Source organism: Falco cherrug, chromosome 11 (genome assembly GCF_023634085.1).
Source record: "Falco cherrug isolate bFalChe1 chromosome 11, bFalChe1.pri, whole genome shotgun sequence".
Taxonomy (NCBI): Eukaryota; Metazoa; Chordata; class Aves; order Falconiformes; family Falconidae; genus Falco; species Falco cherrug.
The window spans coordinates 32395634-32421993 of NC_073707.1; the positions used below are offsets into that span (position 1 = coordinate 32395634).

Sequence of the window (26360 nt, forward strand, 5' to 3'; positions counted from 1 at the left end):
CAACTACAACGCAAATCAACTGAGTGAAGAGACAAGCAGCAGCAAAGGATATGTAAACCCCTGACACTTAACCGATGCCAAAACCTTGGGCTGTAATTGCCTTAGAGCTCACATACCTTCACACGGAGGTGCAGGGTAGGATGAGACAGGAACATAAGCCTATTGATGTACATACCTAGAAATACTCTGTCTTCTGAATACAGATCTTTTAATGAAAGATCTACTGTAGAACTGGAAGAGATCTGAAGAGATTGCCTGCACAGTCCTCTACTCCAAAGCAAAACTTTGCCTTGCTTGTCCCCCACAGTATCAACTGGAAGAATTTCACAACTCCCCTGGATTAACTTGCAGCTGGAGATGAAGGACAACTGTCACCTTCCTACACATGTGAATATTGCTACTCAAGAATTTGCCAGAATAAGTAAACCCTGCTCTATTATCCCTTGCTAGAAGGTCAAGATTTTTAAGCTCCTTGCTAAATTCCCATCAGTCACATTATTTTCCTTAAATACTGCAGCTCAGAAGAAATATGTCAACCACCCTGAAGGGAGGAATAATGAAGGCCCAAGTTTCACATGCAATTACTACAATTAACTGTTAATGTTATTCTGCTTACGACCCAATTACAGACTTCAGTGTTCAGTTTGACAAGTGACAAGGAAGCTTAATCAGTTACTATGCATTTTGTATTATGCAATGGGTTTACTCTTTTTAAATATGTCTTATTCTTACTATGAATATGAAGCTTAATGCTTTTCCTAGAGTGCTCACGACCCTTCCCTGACTGGCATCAGTGTATTCCTTATGATCCTAGCTCAATGAAAAACAGCAGGCACCAACACTCCTGAAAGAAAGAAAGAAATAATGTCACACCCTTTCTGTTCCCAGTTTCTGCCTGCACTCACACCTGCCTCCTCCTTGTGCTAGCATACACATAGCACACAGATCAGGAACTGATCCAAACGAAAGACAGGCAGTTTAAGTGCTGCCAAACTACAGCCTTAAGCCATGAATAGAGATATTGAGCAGTACTAGATCCAGAACAATTCCCCTGATGTACTTCATCCAACAATTTGGGACAACTGCTTTTCTGAGAAACTTGCACTGATTTTTGCCAATCACCTTATCCCGTTGATGCTTGCAAACTGGTTTCTAAATAAACATACCTGATATGTTTCCTGCTACCAACACAGCTGATAAGGAGTCTGGAAGTTTCCCAGGTTTTTCCCCTCCCCATTTTTTAGGGGAAAGTATTGGTTTTCCCTTCCTTCAGCTATCTTACCCATCCTTCAATTCTCAGAAATCACTGAGGGCTCAGAAATTGTCTCAACAGTTTCCTGGACTATCAAGGGAGAATTTCTCTAGACTTTGCTAGCCTGAGTACATAAAGCTTTTAAATTACCTGTTAATTATTAGATGCACACCAAAAAATGAGGACAGCTGGGTGTTTTATTGCCAAAGTAAAAACTTCAGTGTTACGGAAAGTGACTCGTGTTCCACTTGTGTGCATCACGGCATAAAAAAGGCCTCCTTGTAGGTTAACCCATATAAACATCAGCATCATTCCATTGGTAATAATTGGTCTCCCAAACGAAAGAACAGCCTCACACACAAAGAGAAGATAAAAGAAAAGACGAAGGGAAATATTTCGTTCCTATTAGCAGTGATGCGCCTTTGTTTCATGTACGCTCTGTTAATTACATGTTATGCTCTGCAGCCATTCCAAGCTTATGGCAACAAACCACGCCATACGGGGTAAAATCTGAAACTCACCTAGCAGCGCCAACACTGTTACAGAATGGGTACGTTCCTCTACGCCATTCCTACAGTAGCAGCGTGCCATTACGCTCCGTATGTAACGACAAAACCTAGCACACACCCAGCCTAAAACCAGGACCCAACGGTACCCCATACGTGCCGGTGTTCACAGGCAGTGAGCCAACCCTCAGCTGCTGCCGTATCTGGCCTGCGGGTGCTGGGCCTCGCGCACCTGCACCGTTCCGTACCTTCCGCACCCCCTCGGGCGGCGGGTGAGCGGGGCCGCGCCGCTCCATGGCCTCGCGCCGCTCCATGGCCTCCCGGCGCCCGGCGGCGGGGTCCGGGCAGCTGCCGGCGGCCGCAGGGCCGGAGGCCGCCGGGGCCGCGCGCCGCCGCGGGGCCAGGCGCGGGGCCGCGAGCGCACGCATGCCAGCCGCCCGCGCCGCGGGGCCTCCGCGCGCCCGCCCCGCCTGCCGGGGGCCAGGCCGCGGCCGCCCGCCCCGGCGGGGAGCGCCGCGCAGGCCGCACTGGAGGAAGGGAAAGGGGCGGGAGGACGACGGTCGATCCGCCCCGGAGCCCCCGGGCCGCAGCAACCTCCGCAGGACACGCCGGAGCCCGGGGCGGCCGGAGGGAAGCGGGACTGGGGGAAGCGGCCGGGGCGGCCATTTTCTTACCGCGGCTTCCTCCGTAACCAGGGCAACGGCCCTGCGCGTGCGCGTCACGTGGCGCGGGGCGCGCGGCCGGCGGGGGCGCCCCCAGCACCGGCCCGACGGAAAATGGGTCCGCGGGAAGGCGGGGGCCTGCGCGGCCGGGCCGGGGCGGGCTCTGCGCGGAGGGCGAGGGCCGGCCCCAGCGCCCGTCCTTCGTCCCAGCCGGGCTGTCGCCCCCCGGCCGCCCCAAGGCCCTCCCTCGCGGTGGGTCGGTGGCATCTCAAAACCCGGGGGATGTGCTCAGCCTCCGCATGAGCCGGCTTGGCGCCGCCAGCTCCCAGTGAAATCCACTCGAGTCCACAGCGAAGCAATAACAATAAATAAATTGGGAAAAGGCGTGCGAATTGGGAGTTTTCAGTACAACAGAATTAATTTCACATTCTGCCCTTCTCCCCTTGTCACCACCGTTTTTGTGTTATTTTACGTTTGGCCCCTTCAGCACAGGCTGAAGAAACCGAGTTGCTGCTGAGACTCACATCCCATCAGCTGTGCCACTACGGCCATCTGCTTCATCCCCACGGTCCCCAGCAAGGCAGCGGCACAGCCCACATCCCGCTCCACCCCAGCCTGCCGCAGGCCTGTGATGCTGCGGCAGCTGAAGGGCCACGGGCACAGCAGGGCTGCTCACCTCCCACAGCCCATTCCCAGCCTGCCCAAAGCAATTCCTGCATGCCCACCACATTTCCTAGATGCCCACAGCATTTCCTATATAGCCAGGGCAATTCCTGTATGCCCAAAGCAATTCCTATACGCATTCCCTGCAAGCCGCATACAAAAAGATCCTCTCCCCCCCCCCCAAAAAAAAAAAAAAAAAAAAGTAGGGACATCCACTAAAAACTGGAAAGAGGCCAGCGTGAAAAACGAGGTGACCTTCCACCGGCCTTGTCAACCTGATTTAATTTACGCATGACTCGCTCTTAGCTGCCGCTCTTAGCTGCAAAGGTTCAGTCTCTGGGGCAGCTCCGTGCAGGGCAAAGCATCAGTCGTGTTTTCCAGCAGCGTCGCGCAGCTGGATAGGGAATAGGGGGTTTTTTGGTGGAGTAAACTGCGTGCGGGCAAGGGGAGGGCGTGCTATTGAAGAAGTCAGTGAGATTTATCGGGGGAAAAAAAAAAGAGGAAAATTGCATAAGCAGGAGCTGTTGGAACAGCAGCGGATGCGGCACCGCCCGCGCCCCCGGCTCCGCGCGGCGGTCCCCGGGGTGCCGCTCCCCCCGCCCTCGCGTGTGCTGCCGCCGCGACCCCGCGCCACGTTGCGTGCCGAGCGCCGCGCCCGCCGCTAATCCCGGTTTGGCAGCGACGGGGGCCGCAGGGGCCGGGCCCGCCCCCCCGCCCCTTGAACCTCTTCGGGATGCACGGCGAGGCCGGGGGTAAGGGGAGGGGGTGCAGATGGCGTGTCTCGCGTGGGAATGTCACCCGAGCCATCGCCCCGCAGCGCAAAGCAAACATGCACTCGCCCGTGGCGGACGCTCAAAGGTCAGAACGAAGAGCTGCGGGTTTAGAAATAAATAAAGTGCAGGGGCTCCCCGCGCCGCGGCTGCCCCACGCCGAGCCCGCGGGCTGTCAGGGGGCTTACCCCACCGCGGGGGGGGTGGGTGTTGCGTGTGAAGGGCGGCTCAGCCCCCGCGGAGGTATTTAATTAAGAGCGGCATTAACAGCGAGACGGGCCCGGCAGCGCCTTTGATGGGCGCGGGGAGCGGGGCGGGGGGGCCGGGCACGCCTTGCCGGCATATGTTCCCCCTGCGTGATGGCGGCGGCGGGGGGGGCGGGCGCGCGGCGCCTCTCACGCGATGGCCGCCTGACGTGCCGGGAAGGGTGTCGTGCGGCGCGGCGATGAGATCAGCGCGGATTGCCGGCGCGGGGGGCACGGCCGGCCGGCACGCAGCCGCCTGCAGCGGCAGCCGGGGTGGGACGGGGCTGCGCCTTGCCCGCCTCGGGCTGCGGCCGCGGCTCAGGGGGTCTGGTCCGGGGGGGCTGAGGGGACCCTGGCTGGGGGCCGGCGCAGGGTATCCTTTCCTGGGGGGGGGGGGGGGGGGCTGAGGAGATCCCGTCCTTGGCGGGGGGCAGCTGAGGAGATCCGGTCCTGAGGGGACTGAGGAGATCTTGTCCTCCAGGCCTGGGGGGCTGAAGAGAGCCTGTCCCTGCGGGGGGACTGAGGAGAACCTGCCCTTGGGGGGCCTGAGGAAATCCAGTCCCGGGGAAGGGGGACCGGGTGCTGAGGAGAACCTGTCCTGGAGGGCTGAGGGGAGCCTGACCTGGGGGGGCTGAGGAAATCCAGACCTGGAGGGCTGAGGGGATCCTGCCCTTGAAGGGCGCTAAGGAGATCCTGCCCTGGAGGACTGAGGGGACCCTGAGCTTAGGGGAGCCTGTCCTGGGGGGACTTTTATTTCTTTTGTTTTACACAAGCACATTTTACACAAACCCACAGGAGCTGGAACTACATGATCTTTAAGGTCCTTTCTAACCCAAACCATCCTGTGATTCTGTGACAGGCGAGCCTGCCGGGCGTGGGGGGCGGACGGGACTGAGGAGAGCCAGTGCCAGGGGCGAGGAGAGCCTGCCCTGGAGGTGACGAGGACCAGGCCACGCTCCCGCCACCCTCCCCTCTGAAGGGGCTGCTCCCCCCTGCAAGCAGCACACACACAATCCCCACTGTCACGGCCCCAGTCCACACATGCAGGGTGGCTCGGGACTCGAGTGGGCTGAGGGTGGCCTGTCTGCCCCTGCCCACAGCCGCCAGCCCCCCCAGGGCCCGCCGGCCGCCTCTCACCCACGTGGCATGGCGGCAGGCCGTGTGCGTGCCAGCCTGAGCCACCGGGACTGCTCGCGATCAGGTTCCAGGCAGTGTGAGCAGCTCCAAGGACAAACGAACAGGCAAGAAATGAGTGCGTGACACGCAGCAGTCATAAGCCAGCTATTTCCATTGTTTTCCGGCAGGCTTTGTACCTTCTCAAACACACGTGAAAAGCCTCCCACTGCTTAGAAATCCCAACCCGGAGGAGCAAAGTCCGTGCCAGTGGGCAGCTAGGGAAAAAGGCTAATAAACACCAACACCCTCTTTGCCAGGGAAAGCGGGGATGGCCGGGGTGTGTGTGGGGATGAATCGGTGTGCCTGTGCCTGCAATATTTCCTGGGTAAAAGAGAAACCTTACTTTTGTAGCAGCCCTCCTGTTTTAGGCTGTCCTTTCATTTGTTCAAGACAAAGACCAGCAGGTTTGCAGCACTGTCTGTAAATGGCTCCTGTGGGAAGCTGCTGCTGGTTCCAGTTGCTCTGCTAGGGAGGAGCAGAGCTCAGGCGCTTACCGCTCAGTCCTGCAGTGCCGCGGGTACACGGGGGCTTTGTGGAAGAGCAGGGGGGGTCCCTGTGCTGGGCCTGCAGCAGAGGCTGACACAAGGAGGAGAGATGGCAGGAGATGTGCAGAGGGAGGGGTCAAGGGAAGGACAGGGCTTCCATGGCGTATGGCAGCGAGCTTATTTCTGGTGCTGTAATCACATCATGTTAGTTCCCATTTTCAAGCTATATTGTTTGCTAGATAGGTTTGGTTTGCGCTGCTCCCCCTCTTCTTTGCAAATGTCACAAGGACAAGACCGTGGTGGGAGAGCAGCCTCTGTGGAAAGGTGTTTGGAGAAGGGATCTGAACACAAGGACTACCTGGGAGTCAAGGTCAGGCAGGTCGTTCTGTGCAAAGGGACAGCGCTAGGGTAGAACCTCTCCAAAGCAGCATGAAAATGATAAAATCAGGAGCAGGGTGCTGGTGGTCTGTGCAGAAAGGTAGAGGTGAGATGATGGCACCAGGCTCGGAAGGGTGGCTCAAATAGCAGGGTGAAACTGGAGCGTGCTAATGACAGTGGGACATGCGAAGCAGGAATCGGATCATGAGGGAGAAGATCCCAGTACTCCTTTTGTGACATTGCCAAATCAAAGTCAAGCTTTTGGCTGCAAGACCACATGAGGTGAATCAGAGAAGGAATCTGTATGATTAAGCAGCAGCTGAGTGCCAGAAGTGAAGAGCTGTCAAGGATAGTATCAGGAGTGTATGTGTAGAGGACAGTGGGTTTATTTGCCACGATAGAAAAGGATTTGAAAGGGAATACAAGAAGCTTGTACTGAGTCTGAGCTGGCAGCCAGAGAGCTTGGGAAGGGTGCCAGGAACAGCGTCACAGATACAAGGCTGAAGTGAGAAAGGAATACAGAGCACAGAGGCAGCCTCAGCAGTCGAGCGGCTTAGGAATGGGTGCGAAGGGCAAGAGGGCACAGACTGCCAGCTAGCAGGACATGACTTGGGGAGGAAATGACCGAGCAAAACCCCAAACCCTGGGACATCGGGTACAGAAGGGCTCAAGGTTTTGTTCTTTAAGACATTCAAGGGCCTGGGCTCAGCATATCTAAAAGATCACCTCATGCTCTGGGACAATGATGATGGTGGCACTTGTGATGGCTCATGTGGCAAAACAGAACTTTTACCGTAAGGGTGAGGTTCATCTGTGCAGGACTCAGCATTTTCCCAGGGGCCTGCTAGAAAACTCCCACGGGAACTCAGAAACTCCATAAATCTTTCCCCTTCCCCCCATCCACAAGCAGAGTGATGTGCTTTTTCCTAATTTAAACACACAAATCTGTAGGGAGGAAAATGTTTATACTGTTGGCTTTAAAAAAAAACCAACTACCACCTGAAAATTCTGCCAAATAGGAACTGCACACAAAGACCTCCCCATTGAAAGAGGGTGAGAATGGATGGAACAAGGCGTATGTTACTTAAAGTCCTTAGTGAGCTACTGGAAGAAATATCAGGCAGTGATGAAGGAACTATGGAGTCATTGTGAAACAGGAAAAGATAAAGAGGAAAAACAAACGACGGAAGCCTGGATGTTCAGAGGACAGAGCATACCAAGGAGGATGGTGAGGCTGACTTGAACCTAGGAGGCAAGGTCACTACATATAGATCATTCTGAGATCCAGCGTACAAAACCTGTGCATCAGTCTCCCAGCCTACAATGAAGGAAATGTGATATAAGGAATACTGAGGAGGGTCTGGGTTTGCAAGCCCTGAAATTGCATTGTGATATCTACTGTTGACACAGTTCTGGAGCTTTTCTTGGGCTCCACTCCATCCCCTGATAACATAGCCACCCTTTTAAAATACTAAATAACAGCATATAGTACTTTGCAGTAGATTAGGCTACTCCTTCCTCCACATTACTACCTCATGATTTGCGATTGCAGTGTAATGTCCTGGCACATCCTGATAGGAAAATGCAAATGTTGCATTTCCATGGCATGGCCTGACAATTTAAATTTATCTCCCACAAAGAGATAACACCATGTGTATGCTAATTGCATGCGATTGCTACAGCCTTGTTAAAATACTGCCATATCCTTATACCTTGGTGTGTGGAACTCAGGTGAAAATTAAACAGAACAAGATTCTTATTGCTCTGCTTTAGAACCTGTTTCCTCTTATACTCATCGGTTAAACCCACGGACTTCCAACAGGGCAACATCAAGACCCCATCCCAAATGGGGACCTGTATTCTTCTTACCCAAACTATAGATAACATTTACCAAAGTACAAAAATTATTATTTCTGGGATCTGAAGATAGGTATGGGATAGGTGATGGCCAAGTGAGTTTGGCTTGATTCTGCTCCCTTACTGTTACGACCAGCTGCACTGCCAGTAGCAAATGTGCTAAGCAAAAGAGGGCTCAGCAGTCATGGCCCATGGCCACCTGAGGTAACCTGCATCGCAGGTTGCACCCTGATGCTGGCTAAGCTGGTAGGCCATGAGAGCTCATGTAGTTAAATGAGTCGTGGCAGGCATCACCATCATCGTGCAAGCTGGTTTATGAGGGGGCTGGAACAGAGATCAGTGGAAGAAGTTACAAGGTGGTTGCTTCAGGTCTCCTGTAGCACGTAAGAAGAGCATGATGACCTGCTCAGCACCACAATTCCTTCCATTAATTTAGGTCTCGTTCCTGTGAATTATCTGTCAGCAAGTGATGATATACATAATCTGGTTTAAGACTGGAAATTTTAGACAACATACTTGCTTTTAAAGCTCTAGGTTTCTTTGCCATTTGTCCTGAAAAAAGGTATTGAAGAATTTGGCACAGTTGTCAGCAGAAGGCCCAGAACTGTTGAGTCATTTGGGAGCACAAGTGGAGACCACAGTATCTTATCAGAGGTGCAGACAAAGAGGTGTTCATAGTTCCTGCTAAAAGCATACCTTTTATATATATATATAATACATATTTTTTAAAATACATATTTTTATTAATATATGTATTTATATATATATACCAGTGCCAGCCAGGCTCGTGCTGCAGCCTGTCACCAGCAGCATGCCCTTTGCTATAGGCTCCAAGAGAGGTTCAGTGCATGGAGTGACCTTAGTCCTGCTGTCTGATTTCTATACTGCCTCACCCCTCGGTAAGGCTCATGACGGGTTAACATCCAGCTGTTTACCAGAGCTCGGTGTCTATGGGGTGTTTTGGCTGCCTAGTAGCTTGTCTCGAGGGAGAAGCGGGAAGTCGGAAGAGACATGTCACAATGTGCAGAGCAAAGCGCTGCTGCTGGCTGAACCCAGCTCATCTTCCTCACCTGACAGCAGTGGGCCTAATCAGGAGAGCCGGTGGACTTGACCCATGGAGGAAAGAGGTGATTGTGAAATTGGATGGCATTTCCCTGTCACTATGGAGTCACTAAAGGAACAGGCATATTTTCTTCCTGTTTACATAACATCACCAGTAGCTTTGCACCTATTCCTGGTGACCTGCAGCCACAATTTGCAAGCCACATTGACACGCCATGGTGATAAAACTTGCCGGTGATTTTTTCGGGTCTGAAATAAGGAGGCTTCCCAGCAGGCGCTGGGCTCACCGCAGGCTGCTGCCGTGCAGGAGGCTGCGTCGCGGTGGGCTGAGAGGAGATGTAGCCATGGCCTCCTCTTTGAAAGCCCACTGAGGCTGTAGCCGCTCAGGTACAAGTGAGGGCAGACTGGAAGGTTGCCCAGATATGTCATGGGGGTGGAATTGCTCCCCAGAGAATCCGGAGCAGCAAGGTACAACCCACATTTCATCGGTACCTGTGCGAGATGGAAACCTTGCTGGGAAGTCAGGCTTGAGCTGGGGTTCCACCAGCATGACTAAGAGGGTGCTGCCACACTTTCTGGGTCCATCTTAAAGTGCAGTAGTAGCTTGTGGCTTGAAACCAAAGGTACTCACATTGCATTCAGGACTCTACACACCCACATCATAGCACACAAGGGACCTTTGCAGGACATAATTCACCATTTATTCACAATAGTGTGATTAAAATGAAAAGTGAATCTATTCCCAGTGGTTGTGGCAAGTGCTTCAGTGATCCTCCATTTCATTGCAGAAACAATTTCATTGCAAAAGAGTTTTCATTTCATGTTGTGATGGCGGAAAGTGACAGAGTCCCCAGCTGCACCAGTAAGAGCAGCAGGCTCCAAGCACGGGGCTGTCACAGGGGATTAGTCATGTCCTTAGCCACAGGAAAGCCGCAGTGGAGAACAAATCTTGCATCTTATGGTTTACAGGCTCCTTTCACAGTCAATGTTTATCTTCCCCACAGAATACAAAATTAAACAAAAATGTAAGCTTCCTGACCTTCACCTGATGGCCTTTCTTTCCTAATGTGAGAGAAGATGCTGTGGTTTTGTTCCACAAGGTGTGCAGAAAGCCTTCTCCAGCCAAACAACCAGCTGTTGGCGAATAGGTAGAGGCCACTTCCCACTTCGCTCGGCAGGGTTTGAGGCATCTGGCAGTCCTGCCAGCTGGGATCAGCTCAGCAGGGCAGAATGTGTGTCCCCCGTCCTTGCACTCTTCCTTCTTACCGTTCCTCTGCGGGAGGGCATGGTGCTAAACAGGGGGACACCCAGCTTTCTGGGATCCAAGTCAGCTATGACTCAAAAACACTGCGATTTTGGGAGTTCTGCAGTGTTGTGCTTGCTGAGCTGGGATTAGTGCCTGCAGAATAAAAGTGCTCCCATGCTGCTGTTTGCTCATGGTGCGGTACCCCTTTGAGTATACTTTACAGTATCTTAGTTGATACTGTAGTAGATACTCAGCATAGTACCTTTAAGTACAACAACACAGTCACACAAACCGAGGATCAGCACTTCCTACTGGGGATACAAGTCACATTCCCCACCCCAAGATTAAAGGCACATTAAATATTTATATAGCTGTCACGCCTAGAGGCCCCATCAGGATTAAGGTCCACAGTACTCGGTGCTCTAAAAATTTATGATAAGAGCCAGTCCCTGCCCCAAAAGAATGCAGCCCCGGCTCAGGCCGACCCACTGCCCTGGGGTGGTGCGTTGCTGGAGCTGCCCTGCCATGCCTACTTCATAAACCACCCGCCTGTGGGAAGACCAGCTGAGTTACCAGTGGCACTAAAGGGCAGTGGCTTCGTTTTAATGCCGAGTTCTGGTTCCTGTTTGTTTTACAGATGAGGGCCCTCTGCTAAAAAAGCCTGCCTTCTGTAAGGTGGACCATGTCTGAGGCGGGCAGGGTGGGAGCTGGGAAAAAAACCAAACTATATAGCACAGGGGTTGCTTTCTGCATTAAGAAGTACCTCTTCTCATGGAACAATGTTTTCCCCATTACAAGAAGAGGATTTCTGGTAGGTAGAAGCACAGTCCTTGATCGTGCTGGGTCTACATTCAGTTTCTATTCCTCAGATATCCTGGGCGAGTGACTCTGCTTGTTTCTTGTGCAAATCCTCAGCTGTCAAATATCGCTGCTTCTCCCAGGCATGTTGCAGCCATTAACACAGTCAAGGTGCAGGACTGCCTTGGGCAGGTGGCCGGCATGCCACGGTAGGATGGGCGTGCTTGCTGACTGCTGGGGATGATGTTAATCACTAGTTCCACAATTAGAGGAGGCCTCGGCAGTGGCAGCAAGGCAGGAAGCAGAACCAGTGGCTGGAAGTGACTAAGCCCAGGACTGGGGATGGGGTAAGAGTAGCAGTTTCTGCTCAGGGCGGCCTGGCATTGCCTGCAGAGGAAATCCTGGAAGCAGATGAAGGGAAGGGAAAATGCAGGGTAGGATTTGGACCTCTCACTGGCTGGGACAGCAGTGGCAACAGCAGGACTTGTCTCTGAATACAAGCCTGCCTATGGGAATACAGCCTTGTGAGTAAATAAGGTGTAGTCCTCAGTAATCCAAGGACTTGTATAACATGCCCCTAACCATTGGCTTTATCCCCATCTGGAAGTTTATTGAACATCTTCCTGCAGCAACTTGAAGCACTTGCTCCCCGTGGTGCCTGCTGTGTCTGGTCAGCTTTAGCACAACACGGCAAGCGAGGCCGAGCTCACCTTTACCTCCAGCCTGCCTTGTGGCTCATAGCGCGCCAGGAGGAGATCCTTACCCGAGGCATTGGGCACAGCTCAGAGGCACAGAGCCAGATGCAGCGCATTGCGATGGGCCAAACTGTGGAGGAGTAAACTAAGTACAATACCTGCTGCTACTGCTGCATTTATGCCTTTCTGTTGCTGCTTCCCACGACCTGCCTGTTCACATGCACTCTCCCGTGTGATATTATGTTGCCCCACAGTGCAGTGAGGAGTGCTCAGGCATTTGTGCCAGTGTATTCGCTGGGGCTTCATTACCCTCCAGGGGTCTGCTTGTGAGATGATTACAGTTCGACTCAATGACCTTAAACCTAAATGATGCTGTGAATCTGTGAGTTTAGTCTCTAATAACCTGTTGCTAGGCTGCTGCCTCACACTCTGCATGCACTGCCAGTGGGTCACAAATCACCTGTCTTGATTCACCAGTGTGTTTTTAACAGGTTACCCCTGAGGTCCCAGCACCCCCAGAGCAGCACCTGCTGGGTGACTGGTGAGCTCTTCCCCCAAGCACAGAGCAGAGGGCTGCTCTGAACAGCTTTGCTGAACTTTGTCCCTCTGAGGAGGGGGTTCATCCTGGTGAGATAAACTGCAGCCCTTTTGACCGCCGTTCCAGCAACCGGCTGTCACGGTCCTTGCTGGACCACATCTGCATGAGCTGTGTGTGAAGCAGACGGAGGGAGCCATGCCAGAGAGCTGGTATGATGCACCAGGAACCTTTCCCTGGCTGGGAGCGAGCTGTACAGAGCGATGCCACGCCACGCACGCTGCTGCTCTGCATTCCCTGCACTGTGTGTGTTCCCTGCTAACTATGAATGTCAAAGTGCCTGGAGCTGCCATTTTGTTTATTTTAAGAATGGCAAGGACTAACATTTAGGTATTGCCTTTCAGAACTCTTAAAAATAGAAGTTACAAAATTGCTTCACGTAATCCTTAGCACGTAATACCTTCCTGGCTGAGAGGAAGAGACCAGCCACAGTAGCAACAGGACACGAGTGTTTTGGAAATTAACTCTGATCCAGAGAGAAGCATAATTACCAGTTATTTATATAGAGCCTTTTTCCTTCACAGGCTGCCCAAAAATTGGATCAACAGAATGATTCCTGTCTCACAGCAAAACAGAGGTGGGCTGCTCAGACAGTGGCAGACCTGGAAGAGGGTCCGGATCTCTGGATTCTTCAGTTGATTTCAGCCTGCTTGATTACAGCTTCCTTGCCTTGTAGTAAGTGTATGATCAGTAATTCTGTCCAGGTGGTAAAGGCAATAAGACATACAGGATTCATCATTTATGCTTTCAAACCTTTAAAGCTCCCTGTGGAATGACTGCCTTCTGACAGTTCTTCTTCGTAGGGATCAGAAAATAGTCCCTTCCCTGATTTCTTGAAAACTGGTGTTTCCCAGCCGTGTATATCATCAGCAAATCAAATAGAGACAAATCTGGTCTCTCATTTCCAGTTAAGCCTGTCGTGTTATATGGCACTACATAATATGTCAAGAAACCAGTGCAGCTGATCTGGCGTGTCATTGCAGCAAAAGGAAATTAAAGCAAATACAGATTTATGAAAGAAGGCCCATTTTTGGCACCATGCATGAATTTCCTGGCTGACTGCTAATACCAAAGTGCAGATCATCTATTTGATGTTAGCAAAGGGAAATCCCAGCAATTCATGCCATAGCATTAAAACACAGGATTCTAAAAATAACATTAAAGAGACGGACTGGAAACAACAATAAAAACTAAAAAGAAAACCTTGTCTTTTTGTTTGCTTGCTTTTTTGAAAGTAAGAATGCCAAGTTCAACCCCTAGAGCTAATTTCAAAATCACAAGGCCTGAAAGGTGAGGTGAGTGTATCAAAATAGCCAGGTGGCTCATGTGGGGCGGCTGCAGGAGCTCTTATCCCTGCCTGGCGTGGTTCCTGCTGCAGTCCTGTCCTTAGTAAATGGCGGGGTAAACAAGGTAAATGGGGCCATTCAACACTGACTTGGGAAGTGAGGACAAGCAGGCAGAGGACTGATGGACCACGGAAAGTCTGAGGGTAAAGACGACACCCCCAGCACCCTTCATCACTGGGTTTTCTCATGGATATCCCTGTCCTGCCACTCAGAGTTTCCTCCAGAGCTCTAACTCCCCTTCCTCTATACCCAAACGTATTCGGAGGCTTCACTGTCTCCACCACCTTAGGCACCCCTGCACTCAGCCCTTACACTTTGCCTGCGCCAGCCGGCACACTAATTAGAGGTCTTACCGAGTGAAATCAGCGTACTGCAGATGAGAATGTGAGTAAGCCCCAGCCAGGACATGGTGCAGTTTAAGGTGACTGGGTTTCAAAAGGGAATTGGTGAAGTCAGTGTGGTTCCCCCTGAGCCGGTGTTCAGTCCGTGCATCGGTTGGAGGAAGTGCAATGACCTAGGTCTTGTCCTGCGGTGAGCCTAGTTCAGCGAGACCCACCTGGTGCAGAGCAGAGATGCAGGTGGAGATAAGTGGATGCTCAGGTGAGCAGTCAGCAGAAAATGATGGCAATTCAGAGATACGTAATCCAGGCTGCACAGCTTTCAGAACTCAGGTTTTTATTTATGTGCCTCATTGGAGGCCATATAAATCCCCACACAGAAACATCACAGAGGACAAATCATCAGTTTAAGAATGAAAAAAGTGCTCCACGGGGGAGCAGAAAAGAACAGAAATACTTTTGAAGATGACTTCAGGGAAGGAAAGAGAATACCCAGATAGTCCCGAGACTTTCCAGACCTTCAAGAATTCCCCACAAATGCAGCTGTCTTTCATTTTAAAAAAAGTAATGAGCTGAATTCAGCGGGGCTGTATAATGCCTCTTGGACCCCAGCGATCGCTTTCTGTAAAGGGGTGTTCTGGGAGGGGCGGCCAGGAAAGCATCACATAGCAGCAGGTAACACTGCGTGCTGGCGACCAGCAGCAGGAGGCCGAGTTTGTGCTGGGATTCCAGCTGGATTAAATGATTGCTTCTGTACAGGGACATTTTTCTATTTAAATCTTACATTGGTTTAAGATTTTCAGAACTTGCTTCTTTAAAAAGGAGAGTGGTTTCCCAACCTCCATGTGCTTTACCATGGTTTCATCATTCCTTTTCAACTGTGTTCATTTTTCCCATGATCCTGATAATTAATCCACATCAATACACGTCTAATTCAGTTGCTTCAGTGTTTGACCTGCAAATCTGTAGCGTTTTTTTCCAATACAACCCAGGCCCCTCATGCCAGGGTGCAGGGTGTGTGTGGTAAAACAGGGATAAGAAACAGCTTCACAGCTGAACCTGCCTCCTCTTGCAGCTAAATCCCCTCAGAGCCACAGGGAAAAGAAAAAACAGGGAAGAATCTTTCCGTGCTGAGGGCCCGTCAAATGCTATTGGGAGACCACACATGAAAGTACATCTAATGTTATCCCACCATAATAACGTGGGAAAAATCAAGCATCCCTAGGCCAGAGAAGCGATGTCAAGGGCTGCAGGTTTCTCATAGTTGTCATAAATATAGCGTCCTTAAAAATAACCAGCTCGAGGATGGAGGAAGGTTGGAATTCACAGCGTTGTCCCAGGAGCTGAGCAATTCTTGTAGCATTATTATCCCAAAGAGATCATCTGGGCGCTTTCCTATGCGTGACTCCCTTTACAAACGCCTCCTCTTTGGCAGGTTGGGAAAGCAAAGTTTATGAGAATTTCTAGCATTTTTCCCTTGCAAATAGAGTTTCTCAGGGAATTATACTGTCTGAGTAGAAGAGGTCAGGACCAGGCAGTGGGATATTTATACAGCTGGCTGATCAGATTGCCTTTGTATAGTTTTTCCAGAGGTCTAGTTATAGATGGACCTACCGATTCATTCTCAAATCTGACTCGTGAAAATTCATTAAGTAAGCGCTTTGGTATGGCAATATCCAGGATTGCTTTTCCATATTTTTTAGCATTCTTGCTCATCCATAAAATTTAGCAACTTGGAATGAAAGCCACAGTAAGAAAAGAGGTAATGACGTCCTCCTGCAAGGGTCTGTTCTCTGCTGGGTGTGTGTATACAACTCCCATTAATGTTATTTGGCCTTACAGAGGCACAGCAAAAGGAAAATGTACCCGAGAAGACAGAAAAATCTACTTATTTGTCCAGACAGGTAATGACCCCTTGCTCCACAGTTTAGGTCAGTGACAGCTTTATTTAGTACAACAGCTATAGCTGGTTTTGCCTTACATCCCCCTCAAAAGCCACAACGTGCAGATGAAAAGATTGCCAAATAAATTCAGTCACATTACTTAAGCTGTAACAGCACACGATTTAATAGAAAAGAAAAATAAAACCCAAACCCACTGCTATCACCCTGTACCAGGGGAGCTCATAGCGCCTGCTTAACTTTTGGCGTGTATTTGAACTGTAAATAAGACTTAAATAAGTTTCTGACTCGGATCTACACGACTGATGAAATCAGAAAAAAATCTGAGCTAATGATGCAAGATGCTGGAAGGCGCTGGGAGCCTTGCACTCTTTGTACCTACTGGTTTGCGTGCCGGCCAAGGTGGCCAGCTACAGCCAGGATGCTCCAGGGCAAGAGAGGAGGCAGTGCAATGTCAAGAGCTATCAGAAAAGCTCATCGTGGACGTGGCACTCATCCCCAATGCCTTGTGCTGCCAGCATAGCTAATCTGTGCAATCTGTTGCTGTTACCCAGCTAATCCACCCCGCCGTGCTCACACATCCGTCGGGTGCTCTTCACTCTGCACCGCCTGCCCTCAGCTGGACCCTGAGCTTCTTAGGGCAAAGATCATCCTACTGGCTTGCACGCTGCCTTCCGCTGCAGGCTGGCCGTCCTCCGGCTGTCACCATAACACAACATTCGCAGTGGTTATTTCTTCCCGAGACAACCTTTGTAGTCTTTCCTGTCCTTCCCCTCAAGCAGAACCGCTGCCACGCTGTTATGACAGCCCCTTCGCCGCAGTCGTGACAGCCGTGACTTTGTGTGTGTGGCTGTAGGACCGAGCAGCAGCTGAGACCTTACTGCTGGCTGAAGGTGGAGCCTTCACAGGACCTCGCAGCCCCCCTTTCCCTCTACTCAAAGGGCCAGATCTCAGAAAACTGATGATTCCCACCTTCTACTTCAGCACTGGAGGAGGTCAAACCAGTGCCTCCAGCCCCAGGCAGAGCAGCTTCAGTGCTGCTAGGAGGTGGTTGGAGCTGAACCAAGCTGTAGGCTGAAATTTGTTCCCATAGCTATTCAAATAGTATTTCCATAACCAGAGCCACTAACTGCAAACAGTTTGCAAGGTGACAAAGAAAGTCTTTCTTGAATAAGTTTCATGAGAAGGAAGGTGAAAACACAGACTGAGCAGCTTTGTTTCGGGTCGCACTGAGAAGCCAGCTTTCCCTAGCTGACATTTGCCCGCGTGGGAAGGAGCTGGAAGAGACAATGTTCTGCTCCGCACCATCAGACAGGCACAAGAAATGCCTGGAAAGAGGCCAACACTTCTGTGATCTGCGAGGGCCAAGGCAACACAGCGTTTTGTTGGAAATCTCCTGTGCAAGTGGTGCCATTTAATAGAGCAGGGTTCAGATGCTACCTGTTGAAATGGCAAGTGGAGTGGGTGGCTGTAATCCAGCGCCCTGTTGTGACGGTGGACTCGGCGCGTGCTGTGAACTCCCCGGGGTTGGCAGAGCACACAGGCAGGTCTTCTCCAGCTGTGCAGGAGGCACCAGGTCTGTGCTTGCTGCCCAGCGAGGTCCCCCACATTGCAGCTGCCTGCTAAAGCAGGTCATGCTCAAGCAAACCTATGCTCATGCCACATGCAAAACCTGAGCCATAAAAAGCCATTTGCATGAAATCCACAGCAAAAGTTCATTCTTAGGTGAGGCACATTTAAAATCAGTTTGGGGTTTTTTCAGTTTTTTGCAACAAGAGGCAGTTCCCTATGACTAATGAATTCTATTCCTCTGTCTTCTAATCCCACCAACTCCTACTGAAGGATGTCAGCAGCAAACATGGCACTGATTTACCATGTGTCACACTCGTAAAGGAAATCATTAAAATTTGCTATCGTTAAAAAGGTCAAGTAGTTTAGAGGTGTCCTGACAAGCTGAACAAGGCTTTTGAAACCCTGGCAGAGGAGCTGCTGGCTGTGTGGCTGGCCCAGGAGCTGTCGTGCCGCCAGCCTCCCTCGCACACATCTTGCTGACCCAGGCGATTGCATCACTCAGTCTCCCGAGGCAGAATCTGCATTTTTCCACATAGGCCCATATGGTACATTAAATTGAATAATGATTTCATATTTCCGGAGGAGAGGAGCTCTCCAGCAAAGTGATGATTCTGGGAATTTTGGAGGGGACAGTGGCCAGGACTAGGGAGGAAGCTCTACGACAAGCGAAGGGAAACACCAAAGGTTTTTCTTCTCACCCCTGCTAAGAGGGTGCCAGGCTCACATATATACATCTGTGTTCCTGGGCATTTTCCAGCTGCTTTTTGGAGAATGCTAGACAGGAAATTGATGCCACAGGGCAAATATTCCTTCTTCCCGACTTCCCTCCCAAAGCAAGCACGGATCTGCCCTGGCTAGACTCGCTTCCTGCAGAACACCATGGCTTCCCCCAGCACCGTCCACAGCAGCACGTTCAGAGGGCAGCAGAAATTACTAAAACGTGTGGCAAGTGTGGACAAACAAACAAAAGCCTGTCAGATGTTTGCAACACAAACCTAAGGAACAAAGATCTCACGGGAGAAGCTGATGCTTGTGTTGCACTTCCAAGCCGGGCTGGAGAAGCTGCCAAGCTTGTAGCTAAAGCAGGAGCTGGGTATTTTGATGCTGCATCTTGTAGCTGAAGCAGCAGTGGCGTATTTTGATGCTGCATCTCTTAAAGTCAGGTAGATACACTACTGTGTTTTCCATATTTACATCCTGGAGTTGCCCTTTGCAGGGCGAGGTTGGAGATCAGGACTTCAGTCGTTAGAGGCACCAAGATGTCTTGCAGCCGTGCTTCTCCGTGCCTCGGCACTCTCCCCGCTCCCTGCCCTTGGCTGAGATGCCCCGAGCAAGCTCACACGGCACTTTGTGCAGTTGACTGGCTCTGCAGGGGAGGCTCAGCTCTGCCGGCCCTCGCCTGTACCTTATTACCATTCTCCCCGGGGTTTGCATTCAGCTTTGATTGTAATCCTGTGCGAGTCCATCGCCCAGCTTATGCTCTAGACAGCAGGCAACCCCTCCTGTGAAGAGGAGTTAATGGATAAGAACAACTTATTGCGGCATTTGTACATTTAGTTGTGCTTACTTCAGCTGTTACTGCACTTTTGAAGTGTTATCAGTGAAAAATCATTTATTGAGAGCTCTTGCAGCTTTTGATACAGCCCCTCGTGAGAAGCTCTTAGCAAAGCACGCAGGGGAGAGGTAAAGCCTGCCTGCCAAGTGCGTGCTGTGTGCATGAGGGAGAGCGAAAGAAAAAGAGAAACAGCCATATACCACCCTGGAGAGAGCAGCCAGCCTAATGACAGCGTTTCCTAACACTTCTGTTAAGGCTCAACCTAGAAGATGAAGCGAAGAGCAAAGCAGCAAATTCTGTCTGGACCGCAAGCGATTCGGCAAGAGCTCGGCAGGATTGCAGCAGAGTAGCTCATTGAGCAATACGCCAGCGCATGAAGCGCAGGAAGACACAGGCAAGACCCTGCCTATCAGAAGGAACAATCTGAACAACTCACACGCCGAGTTCTCGTGTTGTAACAACCCCTGAGAGCAGGAATAGAGACATCTGGGGAGGACAGATGAACCCAGCGTGGTGTCGAGCGAGCCTGAAGTGAGAACCACGGCTCTGGCTCTTGCAGCCCCTCACTGCCGCCAGCAGTTAAATTTATTTGCATTCTGGACCTAACAGTGAGGAGGCTTAGGGGCACGTTCCTCCTCAAGGTAGCTCCATTCAGTGCACACACAAGCTGGGCCCACTGGATCTCAAAGCAGAATTACCAGCAGGGCCATAACAGCACTGGGATTATAGCAAACCCTTGCCTGGATGCAGCCAGCAACAGTTTTGGTCTTCCTTCAGGACAGATTTTTAGCAGCAGCACAAGAGAAACGTTTGAGCACCTGTTCCTCACAGCCAGGGGAGGCAAACAGGAGGATGGGAGCCTTTTTGGTGCTTCTGTTTTCAGCTAAAACTGTTGCTAGTTCTTCATTCTTCCTCAGTTATAAGCATCTGCCCAAACAGAAGCGTGTCCCCAGGGCTGCCCTCAGCAGGCAGCTGAGCTGCCCCCTGCGAGGTGGCCCGGGACCCTGGGCTGGGGCAGCCCTGCCACCTGCATCCCACCCCTCACCACGGCAGCCTGGGCAGAGGTGCACCGGGCTCTGCAGGTCAGTTCGGCCTCTGTGCTGAAGGCAAGCAAACCCAAAAGGCATTCAAAGGAGGGCAGTGAGAGCAGTTAGAGGTTCGGGAGGCTGTGTACACAGAGAGAAGAGCATGCAACCCTCTCCTTTGCACACACATTGAGGTGCACAGGGCTCACCTAACGCAGCCCTGGCAGCTGGGAATACAGCAGTGCTATGCTGGTACAGCTTTTATTTACATAAAGCCACTGAGAAGGCTGAGGAAAGTTTCCACCGTCTGCGTTTCATACCTAGATTCATCCCCTTTTAAAAACAAAAGACGCATAAATCACTGGTGAGCCAGGTTTCACAGCCCCTCCTCGGCCCCGGCCGAGCGCTGGCAGGACAGCAGCCGCCTGCAGAGCCCTGCTCTGCTGAGTTACGGCTACCCACGCCTTATGAAAGAGCAGTATCAACCGCCTGCCTTCGAACATCTTTTCCTTCCCATCAGCTATTTGGGTGCCGATAGAGGACCTGACTGCCCTGCTATTTAACGCCTGCCCCGTGCCCCAGCACGCACCTCCCGCACCCTTGTGGAATTTTACCAAGCTGCATAAATACCACTTGGCGATAAAACAAGAAACCTCCAACACTTCTGAAGAAGATTTCACAACTCAAGCAGCAAATTAAACCTGCCCCTCCAATAGTTTGTTGACAAGTAAGCCCAGTACGATGGGAAGAGTTCACCTTCTCCCTCTGGAGCACCTCCAGCACGGAGGTCAGACGTGGCGAAGAGCGACCAAGGAAGGTTAAGTGCAGTTCACTCCATGGCTCGCTGCGTATTCCACCGTCTCAGCTTTTTAGGGCTTATGCTGAAGATCTGAGGTGATGAAAACCGAGCAGTGACGTTTGGTAGGTACAGCTGCTCAGCATTATGGAGGCACGTTGCCAATAGTGCTTCTCCTCCGACCGCTGGGAGTGTTGAATGCCTTGCCGTCTCCAGCGGATGCTAGGAGCCGGCCAGCCAGCCGGGCTAGGACACGTGGTGTGCTTTTAATGCAAAACAATATTCATCATTTAACTGGTATGCTGCTTGCAATGATTATTCATTTTTGTGTATTATAATGGCCTCCAGAACACAGTAAAAAAGTAGATTCTTATAAACACTTCTGTGGTTTTATGGACCATTTCTAAAATCTGCTTCACTTGCTTACTGCTCAGGAGAATGTGCAGGAGCGAGAGAGAAAGCACCTGAAACACCACCAGCAGCAGGAGTCTTCGGACTTCAGCAGATCACAGCCAGAGATTATCTGGCAAAGGCGTCAGTTGGTGTGTTGGCCTCATCGTGACATGCGAGTGAAAATTAAAGCCATTTGGTCTGACTATGCAAACATTGAGTTAATGGGAAATAAACAGGAATTGGATTCCATAGTGGTATTTACTGCAAAATTTCCTCATCCAGTCCTTCGTGCAACCTGGCACAACAGGTGTTCTATAACGGTATTTTCAATAAAAACCTGTCCTGGTGGGCAGCAATATGAACTTGTGCATAAAACTTAGTTGTTTAGGATTTTTCTGAAGGAGATCCTGGTTCTTACACATCTGTACATGGTTTGTCTTGGCATGCAAAACAAATGAAATCTTTTAAGTCTATAGTATTGCAATATCGTTGCATTTAAATATCAAGCTTTACTTTTTCCTTGAAGGGAGAACATAAAATGCCTTACAAACCTAGGCCTGATCCACAACACAGCCACAGCTGTTCAAACTCGTACCCTGCATCCCAGCTGCTGAACCACAATCACAGAAGGTAGGCCAGCCTGTCCCCACACAAAGTAGCTCTGGAATGGAATATCCCAATTTTGGTGAATGCTTTAGGGGTTTTGAGGGGAGATCTGGGTTTCTAGGGGTGTTTGTCTCCTCTCTGTGCTCCCAGCGAGACACCTGTTCTCAGTGCTGATAACATTGTTCCTACTGCTTCTTTATGGCTGCGATAGGATCAGTCATAACCAAAGCCGCAGGTAACAAGCACCAAAGAATGGTATTGTGCAACGGCCCGGCCAAGAGCTCTTCCCCTGTGTTTGTTACAAAGCCTTGTTTGCAATGGCCTGCTGTTCATATGGATGAGCGTACAGGGTCTGTGATGGTATACAATTAATTATTCATGCTAATTTTAAGTGACTTCAGCTTTATGAAGTTATTTTTGGTGAATGTGAATCCATTTTGCTCGCAGTAGTGTCAGTACCTCACATTACCTATTTTCTGGCATGAGACTGGTACTACGCTCTCCTATCTAGGCACCACAAGCCCAAATACTCTTCCTCCAGGCTGCTTTCCCACAGTGCTGCTTTCTACCACAGGCAGAAATGACGTAGCAGGTGTGCAAAATGAATGCTTGACATACAAAACAAGCACATGACGTACGCAAGTCAGGCCAGACGAGCCCAGAGGCTGGGAGCAGAGAGCTGACACACAGCTCTGGCAAGAATGATCTTGCAAGTGAGAGCGCAGCCAGCCCGCATTGTGCTGTGTCTGCTGGGAGGACCATTAAAGAAGAGGGTTTGTTGCTAATGGTTAGTGGCATGAACAGGGCTGCGTTGCTTTTAAATGAAAAGAGTCACAGGCACCTGTAAGCCTTGTTCCAGGCACGTCAGACCTGCCCCATCCGAGCCAAAGCAAGCATACCTGGGAGACTCCCTCCACAACGCCCACATGGGCAAAGCCGTGCTGGGAGGGATGCAGTGTCTTTGCAAAAGCTGGGCATTGGGAAAGGCCTTTCAACATGAAGAATGGGCGTTGGAGTGAAAAGAGAAGCGCTAATGATAAAGACGTTTGCAGAGCCCATCCCAGCTGCCCAGGACAGCCCTGGGGAGCCTGTGTCCTACCCGGCACAGAGAGCTTGTGTCAAGGCAGCTTTGCTCTCCACTCCTTTTCCAGCTCTGTCTGTTCCCTCTCTCCAGCCGTTCCTGGCTGGAGCAAGGACTGGCAAAGCCTCACCAAGAGGAGCCTCTTGCACCAGGCAGCTCAGCCCCAGGAACTCGGGCTTCTCTGGGCATCAGAGGAGAAAGCCCTCACGTTGGGCAGCAACACAGCCGCCACGCAGGGAACAGCCCTGCAGAGCAATGCTTGTCAGATAAAAGCTCCCAATCCGCTTCTGCACAGATATTTCAGCAGAGAGCTTGGACTCTGCTGAAGCGGCCAGACCCTTTGCACAGGTGGCAAACAAGCAGCTTGTCTTTCCTGGAGACAGAGCTGTTGCTCTTGGCCTCCTCACCCTTGCCACCACCATGCACGCCAGCTCTGCAGCTCTCCAGTGAAGGGCAGAGTGTGGCATTAGGAGACTAGCTCCCCACTTTCTGGCCCAAGTTCACATTTCTTACTTTTCCAGCTATGAGAATCGGTGCTTAAGATTGTTCCTGCACTTTGGAGTGGCTGCCAAGCCTAATCACAGCCCTGTTAACAATTCAGAGGTAGCCTCAAGGGATCCTGTAAAGCTACCAGCATGTTTTTCAAGATTTGGTGTGGCTGCTCAGCTGCAGCATTTGGGAGGCTGTAAACTGGCACCTTTCCCAGCCCAGCCTCAAAACACAGAGTGGCTTTGGAGCGGTCCACACAGCACTGCTGGACTGTGATGTTTTTATCAAAGCCAGTTTAAGCGCTGTTAGCTTTAAGTATTGCGCACCGACTCCCTGACCCCTCCAACTAAGCCCAAATCTTCCATCAATCACACGTATCATTGCAACTACTGACATGAACACAGCAAGCAAGATCTGACCCTGTCACCGTGACTCTCCTAATTCAAAATCTCCCCTTTTCTTCTGCAAGCATTCCTTTGAATGGGGAGAGCTGCACTTAGGAGGGCACTGCAGATCCCCTGGGCCACTCGCTACAACTCTTTTGATTAAGCTGATTCACAGGCAAGTTACTGTAAAAAGTTTGTGCATGGCTGAGTTGGTGGCTGGTAGGAGGGGGAGGCACTGTCACAGGTTCTGGGTATTCAGCCATCTGAAAAATCCAGAATCAATTTTTTCAATCAAATAAGGCAGTCAGCTTTTTATTTCCCATAGCTGAGACCCTTTAACTGTTGGGAAACTGTGAAGATGGAGAAGAGAGGCGAAAACCAGTCACATAGCCCAGTGTTATCTGACACAAAGCAGAGAGGGAAGATCCCTGCAGAGAGGATTTGACAAGGTTCTGCAGGAAATTGATGGAGCCTGCCCACTAGCATGCTGCTTCCCGTGGCTTTCCATGGGGAAACTTAGGAAAAAAACAGCATTATCTTTCAAAAAAACCCACCAAAAAACAAACCCAAACCAAAAAACAACCAACACGGGAGAAGCGAGTTGCCCGGTGTCAAAACCTGTTGTACTCTGACCATCTGCATGGATAGAAGATTTGCGAAGGCTGGCAAGACCCTGCACTGCCCTGCTTTCTGCCAGCAAAAGCACGCAGCCCTTATGGCTGCTATTTAGGCCATGGGAGTGCGAGCCATAAAAGACCACAGAAGCCCCAGAAATGCTTTACTGGACACAATCTGTTTCAAGAAGGTTTTATACTCTTCTGTGTTCTTCTACCCCCCTCTGAACATCTGCTGGGGGGCGCAGAAAACAGCACCAGCTGCCCCCCTGCTGTGGTCAGTTTGTTCGAGGCATCGGGGCTGCTTTCACAGGGTGCTTTGGGTCTGCAAGCCAAGATGAGAACGAGACGCCTGTGCATAGTGCTGAGGCAGGTTTTGCTGCTCCAACACCCGTGCATAAAGAAATGCATTAGAGTATTTACCAAAAATTGCAGGTGTGGAAGCTGTAATTTAAGACGACTGGCAGCAGAACTACATCATGTAGATATATTTCAATTTGAGCACTGTTTTGACAGCTCTTTGCTAATGCCCCGTTTGGGTCTTGCTCTGCAAGCAGTGTTCAACAGGAGTTATTTATAGAAAACAAGGCGCCAGGTGCAATCTGCAGTAGAGAAATTATGGTGCAGAGTGCTCCGCTGGAGCTGGCTGGGGCTCTCGCCTGGCTGCAGTGGGTTAGATCGGTGCCAGCGTGTCGCAGAGCCGGTGTGCAGCTGGGGTTTGAATGCAGACCTGGATTGCTGCTGGAGGGGAAGGACTCCCCAGCCATACATGCCAGAGCCCAAAAGCAGTGCCCTTGCTACCCAGCGCTGTCTGGCTGTTGCAGAGCCATCGGTGGAAGGAGGCGAGCCTCAGAGTCCAGCTTGGTGCTGTTTGCATGCGTTGTGCCAGACCCTGAGCGAGGTCGGGACGGAGGGAGGGTGATGGAGCAGGGTGCACACGGCTGGCTGCACCCTCAGCACATCACCTCCAGCCCTTTCCTGCATGTCAGGCTTAACTGGAGCGCGATGGATCGGAAGCAAAGGCTGCCCAGTGCGCAGGGACACATGCGTGAGCGGGGCAGAGGTCTGAGGCAGACATGCCATCCTTCCACTGCTGTGCTCTGCCCGCCCTGGGTGACAGCGCAGGGGTGAGCAACAGGCCATGAGCTCTTCAGCAGAGCCCATATGGGCCAAATGAGTGGTTTTCACATGCTGTCCCTGCTTCTCAACACAAGCAGCCCCAGTTTGTGTAAATGGGGATGTCACTCCTTCTCAGCTGTTTATCTCCAAGAAACCTGGTTTTAGTAACCTGATGTTATTTAATTAATAAAGATGCTTATTAAGTCTAAATTCAGTATGCATTTGAAGCACAGCTCTGGATGAGCACGTGCCTTTCCAAAGTGCTGTGGCCTGTGGCACCAAAAAAAAAAACCAACCCAAAAGAAAAAGCAAATATCAGCTTTGTTTTGTACGGGCATTGCTGGAGGACATGTGCAATAACCCTGACGTTGCTCTCAGCCCTATGGGACCCTGCGTGACTGCGACCGCAGGCACAGCCTGGTTTGGGGCAAGCCAGAGGAGAGGGCAGGAGGAGTGATGGGAGGTTGGGGAGCACGGCCCGGGGGGAGCCCCCTGAGCCCCTCATTTGTTTAGATGGCCTCAGATAAGCCAGAGGCACGGCATGGCAGCACCCACTGAGCATGCGAGAAGCTGCCGCAAAGGTAAGACTACAGACTGCTGTGACCACTGCGGGAAGGACACATAATGACAGTCTACCTTTCAGCAAAGAAAAAACAGGCTCAGCATCAGGCTCGGGTATTCAGGACACTTCTGCATCTCCCAGTTCTGAAGGGTTTCAGAAGTATGCTGGTCTGACTTTAATCAGGGTG

At 51.1% G+C, this 26360-nt stretch overlaps 1 protein-coding gene and 1 long non-coding RNA gene across 3 annotated transcripts in view; one reads left to right on the plus strand and one right to left on the minus strand.

Annotated features, from left to right (window-relative positions):
* Positions 1-2966, minus strand: part of LEKR1 (leucine, glutamate and lysine rich 1) — a 59637-nt gene extending 56671 nt beyond the window's left edge. The window contains exon 1 of one of the 2 annotated variants that reach the window (XM_027806631.2): positions 2007-2966. In XM_027806631.2, the coding sequence (XP_027662432.2) occupies positions 2007-2687 (681 nt within the window). In that variant the 5' untranslated portion in view covers positions 2688-2966. The other variant, XM_027806634.2, reaches the window with a different exon arrangement.
* A 655-nt stretch (positions 2967-3621) lies between these two features.
* Positions 3622-13597, plus strand: LOC129737081 (uncharacterized). The gene is made up of 2 exons (XR_008734510.1): positions 3622-3941; positions 12915-13597. It is a non-coding gene; the product is annotated as an uncharacterized LOC129737081 (long non-coding RNA).
* Positions 13598-26360: the final 12763 nt, after the last annotated feature.